The following is a 15,427-nucleotide window of genomic DNA, read 5'->3' as shown; positions in this document are numbered from 1 at the left end:
GTGGCTTGTTATGATTCTAAATAGGTCATAAAGAGGTTAATCGCATGTAAATGAAGTCAGCGAAGAGATTCAAAATCACAATACTTTCAATTAGAAAACATAGAGCACAAGGTTGTTCAACAAAGATATTTTCACTCAACCTTTACACATATAATATACACATTATATTTCAAACTCAACTCTGAACAAACCTGTGCTCGGTGTTTACGAAAGCTTTGAAGAGTGTACCTGTCACTGATTTCTTTTGATAGTCATGAAAATCAAAGGACCTTACTACCTTCAATGCGCAGCTTCGTATGCTGCCTATATCTATTGTTTCACATTTTTAGATGATGATTCAAGTAATGAAGACATTAGTTAATAATAACATTTAATTTTAAAAAATTTTAATAAATGTTCCAAATTTAACAAGTAACCGGGGACCACAGATAAGACTTACTGAGACTTGTTCTTTAAGAAATAAGTTTGATTTAGTAGCTAAATAAAGCTACTTCAGGTAGGTAAATAAAGCTATGTAGGTAATTCAAACTACATAGCTAAATCTAGTGATTGTACCAGCCCTGACATGATCAGCTCTTCACACATTTTTCTGTGTATTGTATACTTTGATGATATGGCTATTTTGTTCATGTTTCCTCAAGTACGTACTGGCAATTCACTGTCACAACAGGCAAGGCAGGATTGAATGTGTATATATTACATAAGGACATGTTAGAACCACTCGCCAAAATGGGATATATATAATAGCCTATTTGTGTTATAATATCCCAAAAAGGATTTAAATTTACAGTGCAAGAAAATGAAATTTCTCATTTGGGCCATTGCTCCCAACATGTTAAAGAGCTGAACCGTTATTGGTAAAATCTTATGCATAAACTTTTTATTAGCTCACTTGAGCCAAGGTTCAATAAGGGGCTTTGGAGATCGAAGGGTGTCTGGCATCTGCTGTGTGTCTTCTGTAAACTCTTCACATTTTCAACTACTTCTCCAGAATCTGCACTGAACCAATCTTTACCAAACTTGCAACAAAGCATCCTTGAGTGAAAAGGATTGAAATTTATTGAAATGAAGAGCCACAACCATTTTCAAGGGGGAGATTATTAAGAAACTCCAGGGTAAGCATTTGGTCACAATGAGGGATTTAAGTTAAACATGGGAATATAAAGGAGTAAAATCTTGAAAAATCTTCTCAAGAAAAGCAGGGCTATCATAAATTAGATAGAACATTTTATTCATTTTTAGCTCACCTGAGCTGAAAGCTCAAGTGAGCTTTTCTGATCACATTTTGTCTGTAGTCCGTCTGTCTGCCCGTCTGTCCGTCCGTCTGTAAACTTTTCACATTTCCAACTTCTTCTCCAGAACCACTGGGCCAATTTTAAACAAACTTGCCACAAAGCATCCTTGGGTGAAGGGGATTCAAATTTGTTCAAATGAAGGGCCACGCCCTCATTCAAGGGGAGATAATTCAGAAATAGTAAAAATTTGGTGGCATATTTTAAAAATCTTCTTCTCCAGAACCAATGGCCCAAAAAAGTTGAAACTTATAGGAAACTTTTGTTATATAGTGAAGATTCAATTTATTCAAATCATGACCCCCGGGGGTAGGGTGGGGCCACAATGGGGGATCAAAGTTTTCTATAGGAATATATAGGAAAAAACTTTAAAAATCTTCTTCTCAAGAACAGCAAAGCTATGATTTGTTATATTGATATGAAAGCATCTGCAGGTGGTGTAGATTCAAGTTTGTTCAAATCATGACCCCCGGGGGTTGGGTGGGGTCACAATGGGGGATCAAAGTTTTACATAGGAATATATAGGGAAAAACTTTTAAAATCTTCTTCTCAAGAACAGCAAAGCCTTGTTTAGTCATATTGATATGGAAGCATCCTCAGATAGTGTAGATTCAATTTTGTTCAAATCATGACCCCCGGGGGTAGGGTAGGGTCACCATGAGGGATCAAAGTTTTGCATAGAAATATATAGGAAAAAATCTTTAAAAGTCTTCCTTCTCAAGAACAGCAAAACATTTTTTAGTCATATTGATAAGTAAGCATCCTCAGATAGTGTAGATTTGAGTTGTTCAAATCATTACCCCTGGGGTTAGAGTGGGGCCACAATGGGGGTTCAAAGTTTTACACAGGAATATATAGGAAGAAACTTTAAAAATCTTCTTCAGAAGAACAGCAAAGCCTTGTTTAGTCATATTGATATGTAAGCATCCTCAGGTAGTATAGATTCAAATTTGTTCAAATCATGACCCCTTGGGGTAGGGTGGGGCCACAAGGGGGATCAAAGTTTTACATAGAAATATAGGAAAAAACTTTAAAAATCTTCTTCTCAAGAACAGCAAAACCATGTTTAGTCATATTGAAATGGAAGCATTCTCATGTACTGTAGATTCAAATTTGTTCAAATCATGACCCCCAGGGGTAGGATGGGGTCATAATGGGGGGATCTAAGTTTAACATAGGAATATAAAGGAAAAATCTTTGTTTCAAGAACAGCAAAGCCATGTTTAGTCATATTGATATGGAAGCATCATCGGGTAGTGTAAATTAAATTTTGTTCCACTGATTACCCCTGGGGGTAGGGAGAGGCCACAATGGGGTATCAAATTTTTACAAAGAAATACCGTAAGTTTTGGGGTATATGTCGATGGGGTATATAGGTCGAAAGGCTCATTTTCAGCCATAATTTTTAAAAAATCCTTAGATAGGACGATTTGGAAGATAGGACGAGGCTTTGTTTATCGACTTTCTAGAGATTCTTACGTGGATACTACGTATCAGAACATGTAAAGGTCTTTAACTTAACCCATGATATTAAGGTATTGAGAAAATAAACTGGTATTTTTATGAGTAGAGCATTTTAATAGACAAGTGTTTTATACAAACATAGTTAAAACTTCCTTGAATTGTGATATAACGCATTTTCTCCAACTTGCCTGTTCAACGCCGTCGTTGTTTGACTCTGTCGTTAAACACATAAATACGGTAGTATACAACAGCTATAATTAGGGAAATACCCGAAATCAAACAATAATTATTTCCAGTTTAGAACATCGTGGACACATTCTTTTATTCCGACATTATTTACCGGGGTACAATATTAAGTGTGATGACCGCCATTTTTATAGTTCTTGTCCAGGGATTTGCTAAAACACGCAAATGACTATTACATGTAACAGTGAGCAATTGAAATTAATCATATTAACATGCTATAATTTCGCTTGAGATATTGTTGTAAAAAATAAATTAATTGAGAGTACATTCGCAATTTAACAGTCATCAGAAATTTCACAGTTTTGTTTGTTCAATGATGTATTGCACTAATACCCCTGTAACGGCACGTGGATTTGTTAATCATGCCCCGCAGGTGTTTAAACCAACAGGTGTTAACACCTTTGTGTACACAGTGTATATCCCTCTATCTGTCAGACAATTAGAATTCTATTAGAAGCCAATCTTTGTATAATTCGGTGTACCCCTTGGGATATAAAACAAAATAGTTATGATTAGCGGTATATTTAGTAAATAATTTTAGGAATTTACTGGCAACAATTTATTTCACACATTTTACATTTAAATAAATATCACAAGACAATGAAAAAATATTTAGGTATACTATTTCAATCAATCGTAACAAATAAATGGTAAAAAAAAAAATACAATTGCGATTGTGAAAACTCCTCCGCATTTTAAACTTTGATATGGTTGCGGTTTTATTTTTAGTAAACGATTGCGACTTCCAACTTCACAAGATGGACACCGCATGTTGTAAATATACTTTGAGACATTATTGATCATAAAATAAGTTTTTTTGTACATCGACGGATATTTAATGGAACTTATTTTGTAAGAAATCAATGGAATAAATATTTAATTCTTTATTGTTTATTATTTTTTTCTCGGTAAAGTAATTTTAAAAAATACGAAAATGGCACAGATTTGCTTTAAAATTGACGTAAATTTTACTTATTTTGGGGCATTTTTCATAAACTTGGGCCTTAGATAGGTCGATTCGTTAAATAGGACGACCCCAGTGGTTCTGAGGAAAAAAGTATCGTCCTATCTTCCAAAACTTACGGTATATAGGAAAAAATCTTTAAAATCTTCTACTCAAGAACAGCAAAGCCATTTGTTATATTAATATGGAAGCATCCTCAGGTAGTTTAAAATTCAAGCCCCCCCCCCTTCCCCCCCAATGTAAACTTTTCAATACTGAATTGATTTTGTGCTTTTTCCTAGCCATATGTTCAGGTGAGCGATGTGGCCCATGGGCCTCTTGTTAATCAGGCCTTGTGCATTGCACTCATGAAAATATAAAAAAAATCCTGCCCTACTTGTGAAATAAATTCCATATCCAACTACAAACACTGAATATCCTTTAATATCGTTAAAATGATATTGTCCTGGTTTAATGATAGTATTTATTCAGTGTATTGGCAATGAAGCAAAATAATCTCGATAACTTGAACTCTGTGCATTTTCTATTATCAATCCAGAGAGTTCAGAATGTCAACATGGTGGGTAAATTTGAAATGAGGAAAAACATTGAGAATAAGTTGAATTTTCGTATTTATATGGATTATATTTTAGATTAATTAAAAGGCATATACAATCTAAAAAAAAGTTCGTTATAATTAATTTGGTAGTTATTTTCAGCGCAACTCTTTTTGTATTCTTCAAAATCATTTCGGAGCGGATCTGCTCAGACTTGCTACATTGCAAGTATATGGGACATATTCTAACTGTGGAGTTAAAACTAATCATAAAAATGCAAGCATCTTTGGTGCAGATTCAGATTTATTTATGGCTCCAAGGGGTAGGAAGGGGTAACAATAGGGAGTCTTAAGTACCACAGAGAATATATTAAATAAGGTCATTCCAAGTTTTTTCTCTGTTTAGCGTCCACCCCATCTTTCAAAAAAAACCTACCTACCTATTTTCAATAAAGACACAAATCAAAAAATAAAACACAGACTTTATAGTCATAAAAATGATGTCATTCAAAGGAGTTGATTTCATTTATATATTTTTCTCGTAGAAAGATCTATTCTTTAGGTAAATCAAGGTATTAAATGCTTGAAATATACCTAATATGACATAATATAGACAGATCACTAGAGAAAATGACAGAATTCAAAGATTTCGACCAGAATTATCACTTTCAGGACTCTTGATTCTGTCTGTTTTTTCTGATATGATTGGGTTCAAAAACCAAGGCACATGTGGACGCTAAACATAGAAAAAACTTGGAATGGCCTAATCTGAAAAAAAAGTGCAACAATTACTCATATTAATATCAATTATATGCAATTATCTCTAAAATTCCCATGTAATGTGGACTCAAGTTTGGTCAGTTATGACCACTTTGGGATAGGGTGAGGCTACAATATGGGGTAAAATTTTTCATAGGAATGTAAACTAAAACGGGGAAAAATGATAGTCTTCCATGAATTGTACGTCCTTTGGACTGTTATTGCTTAACTGTGTTGTTCCCAAGGTATTGCCCATGTGACAACAGTATATACCAGTACTTGCTTTCTTTATTAAAGTGTTTTTTTTTGTACACAGCTGAGTGACCCCCAGACCTCCGGCTGATTTTCCCAATTTCACCAGAAAGGGTTTCACCCAAAACCTAAATTGATCCCTGAGAGAGTCTTTAATCAGAGACATAACATGATTTAATAAATTTGACTAAACACCATCACCACACGGCCATATCTCTGCTGTTTTTTGTGACCTTCACCTATGCAGCTCAATCCTGATCTTAAAAATTTGCATAACGGCTAATTTTTTTAAATGGACATTTGGACTGACGTTTTCTTGTTAGATATCAGAGCAGGGAAGTTTTTAGCTCACCTGAGCCAAAGGCCCAAGTGAGCTTTTCTGATCAAAATTTGTTCGTTGTCTGTTGTCGTTGTTGGCGTTGTCTTTAGCTTTTCACAATTTCATCTTCTTCTCCAGAACCACTGGACCAATTTCAACCAAACTTGGCACAGAGTATTCTTGGGTGAAGGGGATTCAAGTTTGTTCAAATGAAGGGCCACGTCGTCTTCCAAGGGGAGATAATTACAGAATAGTGAAAAATTAATGGCATCTTTTAAAAATCTTCTTCTCAAGAACCAATGGGCCAGGAAAGATGAAACTCATGTGGAATCATCGTCAGGTAGTGTAGATTCAAGTTTGTTCAAATCATGACCCCTGGGGGTGGGGTGGGGCCACAATGGACGATCAAAGTTCGACATAGGAGTATAGGAAAAATCTTTAAAAATCTTCTTCTCAAGAACAACAAAGCCATGATTGGTCATATTTATGTGAAAGCATCCTCAGGTGGTGTAGATTCAAATTTGTTCAATTCATGACCCCCCCGGGGTAGGGTGGGGCCACAATGGATGATCAAAGTTTTACATAGGAGTATATAGGAAAAATCTTTAAAAATCTTCTCAAGAACAGCAATGCCTTGATTGGTCATATATATATGGAAGCATCCTCAGATAGTGTAGATTCAAGTTTGTTCAAATCATGACCCCCAGGGGTAGGGTGGGGCAACAATGAAAGTTTAAACTTGTAGGAAAAGAAGCCACAGTTAGTCAAAGGAATATGTAAGCATCCTTAGTTAGTGAAGATTCAATTTTGTTCAAATCATACCCCTCACCCCCCCCCTCCCCCACCCCTTTAGGGGTAGGTCGGGACCACTTATGCATGTAAGCTTTTTTATACTGAACTGAGTTTTGATTTTTTCCTAGCCACAGTGCTCAGGTGAGTGAGGTGGCCCGTGGGCCTCTTGTTACTGTTCTTGCCGACAGGTCCGACAATTTTGACAACTCTGAACAAATAAGGTTCTCATTACGCATTGGTCATCTAGAGAAAGGTAGAACAATGTGACTTGAGTGAGCATTTTGACATGTTTGCCTATAGTAAGTGAATTAAGTGCAGCTATATAAGTGTAAAATAATATGTTTTTATTTTGCAGCATGGGTTCAGAATCTGATATAGATGAGCTACACAGCTCCATTTTAAGTCTGTGCGAGGAAGGTTCTCACACTAGGACATTTAACCAGACACTCAACTTGTCTCCGATAAAATCAAATGATAAAAGTAACGTGGATACTCCATCTCATACAGTCACTCAAGCCAGGACACCTAACCAGACACTCACCTTGTCTCCTATTAAATCAAATGATAAAAGTTGCATGGATACTCCATCTCATACAGTCACTTCTGTTGTGCAATGTTCAGCTACTGAATTCACACCTTCCCTTGATCCTCATTCAGACAAAAGATTTTCATTCAGAACTCACAGTACACCATTAGTGCCAAAAAAGTTATGTTCAAGTCCTTTGACGTCAGAGCCTAAAGAAATGACTGTTTTGGAGCAAGAGGACACATCTAGAACTGTCTTAGAGCAAGCAGACAAAGTTGGGACTGTGTTTGAGGGAGAAAATGCGGCTAAAGACATACATGAAATGACCTATGAAGAGCTGTTGTCTGAGATCACAATGTTGTGTGAGCTGCCTCAGAATCATTTGTTGAGTTCAGAAGGTCCCTCAAAGTTAAAAATGGAGGATTCCTTAAAAGATCTGAATCAGACGCAACTAAGCAAAATAGACATGGATAGCATTTTATCCCAGTCCTATGTACAAAGAGACAAGCCACAGAGAGAAGAGCAGAAGAAAGAAGAAACACCTGGGAGATTCGCAAGTTTTTCAACCACAACTTCAACAAGTTTAGTTGTTATAGATGAGGAAGAAGATATTGAACTTTCAGAGGATATTCTTGGACTGGATGACTTCATTTATAGTGAGTTAGATTCAGATGACAATATTGATGAAGAAACTTTGTTATCAGGTGAGGATACTGTAATTGCTGATAAAACACTGAAGAATGACAGAAATGTTGCAGTTTTGGAGAAAGCAACTGAAATACCAAAAACAGAATCGGAGACGACAGCTTCTAGATCAGGTACTGATGACTTAGATGCAGAGGATAAGGGAATCAACATATTAAAAACTGTTAGCACAAGTGAAATAGGCCAGAAGACAAATGTTGATGTTAATAAAAACACTGAGTGTGATACTCAGAAGAGAAAGGAAAATGATTTTGAAGAAAAACATTCCAAAAAGACAAAACTTACAGATTCTCATGAGGATGAGTCTGAAGGAATGGTTAAAAGGAATCTAGAGAGTGACAAAGCCCAGTCAGATGTAGAATATGTTGTCATCAACTTGCTGTTGGACTCGGAATCAGATTTTGATAAGTCTGATCGAGATGAAGAGGAGGCTTCTAAAAGAAGAAATACAGAGACTTCAGTGTTAGATAATAAGGTTAGAGTACCGATGGTGTGTGTCAGTCCACTGATAAAACATGCTGATGAAAGTGTCGAGGATGCAAAAGATTCTCAAGACAAAGAGACTGATGAGAAACATTACGCACAGTTAAATTATGAGTCAGAGAGATCTTATTTAAAAAATGAAAATGAACTTACAAGGAGTGTGATGAGAAAATGGAATTCCAGTGGAATCCATAATCCTGATAAAAATTTGACCTATGCAACTACTTTAAGGAAAAAGACCAATGGCATGAAAGGTCGATTGGAAGGATTTCACTTATCTACCCTACATGGAGATAACAGTGGGGCCGACCCATATATGAAAAGTCATGTGAATACAAGATCTTTGGCAGAAAATATTAACAAATTGAAAATGGACATGAATGACTTGGAGTTTTATTATTATAACAGACTCCAGGAGATGAAGTGTATCTTCCATGCAAAGATGGATGATCAAATTGACCGGAATAGGAATCGCATACGACACTTACGAATTCAACAGGAAATGGAGGCGAGATCTGTTCATTATCAGCATTTTGATCTGATGATTAAACAGTGTAAACTCATGCAGCTGAAAATGGACCATCAGGCACAAATGAATCATATGAAGTGTGTTGCTTTCAGTGAAGAACAAGCTGTACAGGATGAATATTCAAGGAAAGTGGAGATGGAGAGGATAAGATATGAGGAGCAATACAATAAGTTGTCCTCTCTTGTTAAACAATTAACTCAGAGGGAGTTTGAAGAGAAAGATGACCAATTTGGACCACATATCATGGTTGATTTGGTCAAGGCTCCATGTAGGGACAACAATGAGAGAAAGTCTCTAGTCTCTGTGTGTTTACCTTTGGACATTGCAAATGCTATTATAAAAGAGGATGAATTTTATGAAAGATTTTACGAGTACTAGTATCGCATGACAGTGAGAAAAGATTACTCATATTTGAGAACTATTTAATTACTGAAGTCATTTTTATTTTTAGTTCATCTTAGGGGAAGGCTCAAGTGAGCTTTTCTGTTTGAAATGTCCGTTGTCGTTGTTGTGGTAAACTTTTCACATTTTCATCTTCTCCAGAACCACTGGGCCAATTTCAACCAAACTTGACACAGAGTATCCTTGGATAAAGGGGATTCAAGTTTGAACAAATGAAGAGCCACGCCCTCTTCCAAGAGGAGATAATAAAGAAGTAAAATTTGGTGGGGTCATTTAAAAATCTTCTTCTCAAGAACCACTGGGCCGGAAAAGACGAAATTTATGTGAAAGCTTCCTGACAAAGGTTAGATCAAGTTATTGAAATCATGACCACTAGGGGGTAGGGTTTGGCCACTATGAGTGATCAAAGGAAAAATCTTGAAAAAAAAATTCTCAAGAACAGCAAAGCCATAATCAGTCATATTTATATGGAAGCATCCTCAGAAAGTGTAGATTCAAATGTGTTCAAATCATGACCCCCAGGGATAGAGTGGGCACCAATGGGAGATCAAAGTTTTACATAGGAATACATAATAAAAATCTTTTTCCCAGGAACAGCAAAGTCATGATTTGTCATATTTATAGAAAGTGTATAGATTCATGTTTGTTCAAATCATGACCCCAGAGGATAGGGTGGGCTACAATTGGTGATCAAGTTTTACATGAGAATATATTGGAAAAGAATCTGTTGATAAAGATCAAGAAGGGCCATAGTAACTAAGGTGAGCATTGTCACCCATGGGCCTCTTGTTTGTTCACCTGAGCCTTAGCCCAAGTGAGCTTTCCTGACCACCAGTTATCTGACCTCCCTCTATCCATCCATCCATCCATCTGTAAACTAAAAATCACATTTTCAATAGGGCTGGGATGATTCAACATTTTATCAATACACATCACTATAATTGAGCCACGATACGAAATGTACCAGATATGTTGAATTGGTTATAAAATCTTTTTTTTGTATTGAAATGAACAAAACATTTCTTCACAAATAAGAATAATTTATTCAAAGAATTGTATATCTGTTGTAAAACAAAATAATTTTACACAAGTGGTATTAATTATTATGTATTTCATATTTATATTTAGCATATTTATTTTATATATTAAACCCAAGCAAAGAAAAACAAGTCAGAATTTTTATGCCCCAGGATCGAAAGATCCCGGGGGTATATTGTTTTTGTCCTGTCTGTCTGTCTGTTGTCAACTTTAACCTTGTCCATAACTTTTGATTGGTTGGAGCTATGACTTTCATATTTCACATGTGTATTCCTTGTGACAAGACCTTTCTTTGGGTACCATCATATTTGACCTTTTGTCCTTGACCTTGGAGTTTGACCCACTTTTGCAAAATTTTATGAGACTTTAACCTTGCCCATAACTTCTGAACTGTTGGTGCTTGGGGTTTCAAGCTTCTCATGTGTGTTCTTTGTGACAAGACCTTCCTCTGGATGTCAACCATTTTGACCTTTTGACCTTGACCTAGGAGTTTGACCTACTTTTGAAAAACTTTAACCTTGGCCATAACTTTTGAACGGTTGGAGCTAGGGCTTTCATACTTCACATATGTAATCCTTGTGACATCACTTTCCTTTGGATTCCAACCACTTTGACCTTTTGACTTTGACATTGGAGTTTGACCTACTTTCGAAAAACTTTAACCTTTAATCAAAGTTTTACATAGGAGTATATAGGAAAAATCTTCAAAAATTTTCTTCTCAAGAACAGCAGAGCTGTGATTGGTCATATTTATATGGAAGCATCCTCAGATAGTGTAGATTCAAATTCGTTCAAATCAATAACCCCCCAGGGGTAGGTGGGGCCACAGTGAAAGTTCAAACTTGTAGGGAAAAAAGTCACAGTCAAAAAAATACGTAATCATCCTTAGTGTAGATTCAATTTTGTTCAATTCATACCCCCCCCCCCCCCCCCCACTCCCTTTTAGAGGTAGGTTGGTACCACTTATGTATTTAAGATTTCCAATAGTAAACTGATTTTTGCTTTTTTCCTAGCCATAGTGCTCAGGTGAGCGATGTGGCCCCTGGGCCTCTTGTTAACAGTTGCAGCTAGGGCTTTCAAATTTCACAGGTATATTCCTCGAGACAAGACTTTTCTTTGCGTACCAACATTTTTTATCTTTTGGCCTGGATTTTGACTTGCATTTGTGAAACTTTAACCTTCGCCATAAGCTGCTATATGGGGGCATCAATGTTTCACAAACACTTCTTGTTTTAATGATATTTCGATATTTCTTCATATGTATTGATATGCGTATCATCCTCAAACAAAATCGATATCTTGATATATCGTCCCAGCCCTAATTTTCAACCTCTAAGCCAGTTTTATTCAAACTTTGGTTGAAGAGAATTTGGGTTCAGTGAAGGGACACTGTCACACACCTTTTTTAAGGGGGAGATAATTAAGGAAATGTGAGTATTTGGTTCCAATAGAATGATGCTTAGCAAATAACTTTGGACTTAATTTTGTCTCTTCACCTTATATATTATTATTGTCGATGTTGTAAATTATGTGTAAGATATTTTGGATATGATTAATGAATTGGTCAGGTGATCATTGATGGGTAAAGTGCATTTTATCTACAAATTTTGATAAAAGAAATGCAATAAAAAAAGATACATGTAGATGTGATTTCTAGCTGATACTGGAAGAGAATTTTTTAATGGTTTAACACTGTTGAAAATGTTTTTTCAATGTTTTCTTTTAAGAAATAATGTTCAAATTACATTCATTATAAGTCAATTGTTAATTTTTAGATTTATCAATTACAGTTGAATTTCTTTTGAAAGACAGTATATCAAACTAATAGAAATATGACAAGGCAAAACACAATTAAAATTTAGGACTTAAAAAATTCTATCTTGAATGCCTGTACATAGAAGAATTATTATATATTAAAAATAAAAAAAATCTTTCAAGTTAAAAATAAGGGGGGGGGGGGGCAAATAAGCTTCAAAAAGCCTTCACTTACAGGTGGTATATATATATGCCATGTAATAACATTTTTCATTGTTTTTTGTTCCTTCTTTTATGAATAAAAAATAAACTAAAGGCATTTGTTATTTTTTGTATTTTAGTTGTATAGCCACTAAGCCAGAGTATTCACAACCCTAATACTTGGTACATGGAAGTACATGAAATGAACTGGATCCATTGGACCAGACAAATATAATCATACATGTAATGTTTGAATGATAATCATTTTTTTTTAAATTCTGTACAAATATGGTTGTAGCTGGGGAATTCAATTTGGAATAGAGAGAGAGAGATACTCCGATTCACAGTAAGCCTTGCTCATACTTGAGAGTTGTTGCCCATTCAATGACTTTAGGAAGGAAGAGGAAGGACAACTGTTGACGCTTTGATCTACTCAGACAGTAATCATTTAAATTTCCCATAAATGACACAGGTTCTTTCAGAGGTTGTGGGTGTGCTATGCTGTTTTTTTTAAATACATATAAGAGATTAATTTTATTGATGGAAGTGGCATTAAATACATTGGCGTGAACACAATAACAACACGCAAAAACAATGGTGCAATATTGTGATAAAGGAAAAAAAACCCATTAAAGAGCCGTTTTCTAATACCATTCAGTAACTTCTCTGTTTTGAAAGTCTTTTGTGATCTGATTATGAACCCACTTCCAGTAATTAAACGCCCTCCCAGGGATGAGTTAAAGAATTTATTGGTATAAAATTTGTAAATAAAATGAAAAAAGGAAATTATAAGATAGGAAAGTGTTTTCTGTTCATAAAAGGAATCAAAGTACAAAATAATCAAATGCATTACAAAGTATCATAGGTACGTTCTCCGTTAAACCGTTTGAAAGTACATGTAAATTATTAATGTGCTTGAAAGGAAGGTCGAATATCTTATTTTTAATTTTTTTGTAACAGAAAACGTTGAACATAGTTTTTTTTGCTACAAAATGCATTACATTGTCAATTTACTATTTAGGTCTTGCGTATATTTTACACGTTTATGTGACATTTCCCGCGAAATCGCGCACCGACTCCTTAGCATCATGTAACTATGGTCACGACGCTGCCTTGTCGTTATGGATGTTACTCCGCGATAAAAGTTCAATAGACGTCCTCTGAAAATCAATTAAATTACTTTCATAAAAGACTTTACGTTGCATAAACATTTTCATAATCTTTACTAAGCAATCTCATTGGTTTTAAACTGTATTAGATTAAATTTTAAAGACGCACAAATAGTTTGTAAGAGTGACGTATTCATACGCGCTACCGGAAACGGTCTGTTACTTGTGAAGTTGTGAAGGACGGGATGTCGCCCGTCTGATCAGTAGATCGTAGAGTTAGTATATTAGGATTACTTTACTTTAGCAGTGTTTTTAACGATGGAGACTACAGAGCAACAGGATGGGGGACCAAGTGAAAAGGAGTCCACTAAACCCCCGAGTCCAAAGCCTGATCAAGAAGTGGCACCTCCTTTGGTTTCAGTGAAAGGTAGGACTCAGCATACAGATATTGGACCCCCTTGAAGATTTTGTTCATGCTGTATTTCATTTCATTTCGTGGCTTATTAAAGTAAATTTAGAATTTAAAAAAAGGACGATTATTATTATAATTTAGAAATTAAATTAAACTTAGTCGTTGATAATGAATTATAAAAAATGAAATTTGAATCTGCCCATGCCCCCTCTTAAAACTAGTTTCTCTCTCTATATATATATATCAATGAGGCCCAATTCCTTGTAAGAGAATTTTCAACATTACATTCAATTAGCATCTTCTTCAAGCGATTTCTTGACATATGGATACTCAGATGAAAGTTTCAGTAATGATATAGGTATGTGAGAGATTTGGATGGTACATGCATGACTCTTAAAGATAGACAACAATTTTTGTGGGAGCATGTGTTGATCACAATAGTATTTGGATGCACATTGCATTGATCTCAGTAGTTTCTTAAGGTTATATATGGAGTCAATTGCACCTGGTGAATGTATTTGAGGGTGGCGAGAATCAGTTTGACTGTGGTAAATTGAGATATCATTCTCTTATGTAAGACTTGCTCCAAAAGGGAAAACTCCATCTCACTTAGATAGTATAAACATTTTCTAGTTATTGGAGCATTTCGGTGTAAGAATGTTTACTACACACAAAATATTGCAAGTCTGGCACAAATTTCCCTTTGATCTGTCTTTCAGAAATGAATAATTTATCATTTTCTTTGAAGTTTGATAGGACAGTTCCATAAAACATGCAAACACAGCATAAATTACAAATAAATTCTTCATGGTTTGAATTTTCCTTTAATTAGGAGATGAGAAAAAGAAACCACCAGCAAAACAAGCAGCGCAGCCGAAGGTAAACATTGTATTTTGAACATATTAATGTATCCTAACCATATTCCATTTGTAACTTTCCTCTTTAAGCAGTTTATATATTATGTTTATTGTAACTATTTCCCAGGTTACGCAGCAAAAGAAGAATGTCCTCAGCAGTGAGGCCATGAAAGAAATGCAGAAGCGGGCCAAACAGAACCGCGAGGAAAGACAAATGCAGGTACGAAAAGGACAACAATTTACAATAAAAAAGATCATCATCATGGAGCCTAGAAAGAAATTATAAGTAATAGTTTGCTTGTTGCAATTAGGTTTAAAGGCAAAAATTGGTGGAGTTCTGTATTTAAAATAATATGTTAGAGTTATATTAAGTATCAGTTTAATATGACAGTAAGTTTTCTTTATGCAGTGATTAAGAGTAAGTGATTTACATAATAACAACCTTGATCTGGAACATAAAACTGGACACACCCATAGAGTCACAAAATGTCCAGTATTTTTTAGCATATATCAATTTACTGTTGTAATGGGTCTTTTATTCTGTGGTGAAATCCTAAAATCAATATGAAACTAAGAATAAGAATTTAATTTTCTTTGATAAGAAAATGTTGAGCTCTGTGATTTCCTAATATGTGCACATTTCAGCTCCGTCCAGTTAGACTCATGAATGGGAAAACACAAATTTTCTATTGAATTTAAGATGAAAAATAAAAAGGTTTAATGAATTTAATGTTTGCAAAGAAAATGATTGACAAAGTATGAGCAAAACTGAGAGTATGCTGAGTAT

The 15,427-nt window shown here is 35.2% G+C and overlaps 2 protein-coding genes across 2 annotated transcripts in view; both read left to right on the top strand.

Annotated features, from left to right (window-relative positions):
- The first annotated feature begins 6,979 nt into the window (after positions 1-6,979).
- LOC133186079 (uncharacterized) lies at positions 6,980-9,259 on the top strand. Its single transcript, XM_061321360.1, has 2 exons — positions 6,980-7,119; positions 7,225-9,259. The coding sequence occupies exons 1-2, from the start codon at positions 6,980-6,982 to the stop codon at positions 9,242-9,244; spliced, it is 2,160 nt and encodes a 719-aa protein (XP_061177344.1). The 3' UTR covers positions 9,245-9,259.
- A 4,289-nt stretch (positions 9,260-13,548) lies between these two features.
- Positions 13,549-15,427, top strand: part of LOC133185489 (dynein axonemal heavy chain 5-like) — a 42,448-nt gene continuing 40,569 nt past the window's right edge. Inside the window, exons 1-3 of the mRNA XM_061320746.1 lie at positions 13,549-13,798; positions 14,619-14,662; positions 14,768-14,860. Coding sequence (XP_061176730.1) covers positions 13,690-13,798; positions 14,619-14,662; positions 14,768-14,860 — 246 coding nt within the window. The 5' untranslated portion in view covers positions 13,549-13,689. The remainder of the gene's footprint in view (positions 13,799-14,618; positions 14,663-14,767; positions 14,861-15,427) is intronic.

Source organism: Saccostrea echinata, unplaced genomic scaffold (assembly GCF_033153115.1).
Source record: "Saccostrea echinata isolate AGI-Se365-2 ecotype Australia unplaced genomic scaffold, CSIRO_AGI_Sech_v1 ptg000012l, whole genome shotgun sequence".
Lineage (NCBI taxonomy): Eukaryota > Metazoa > Mollusca > Bivalvia > Ostreida > Ostreidae > Saccostrea > Saccostrea echinata.
This window is presented reverse-complemented; position numbering and strand designations above follow the sequence as displayed.

Bases quoted from the DNA above. Each gene is read 5' to 3' on its own strand.
- LOC133186079 (XM_061321360.1), top strand. From the start codon at position 6,980: ATGGGTTCAGAATCTGATATAGATGAGCTACACAGCTCCATTTTAAGT. The intron at 7,120-7,224 runs ATCTCATACAGT...TCATACAGTCAC, and splicing joins AAAAGTAACGTGGATACTCC to TTCTGTTGTGCAATGTTCAG.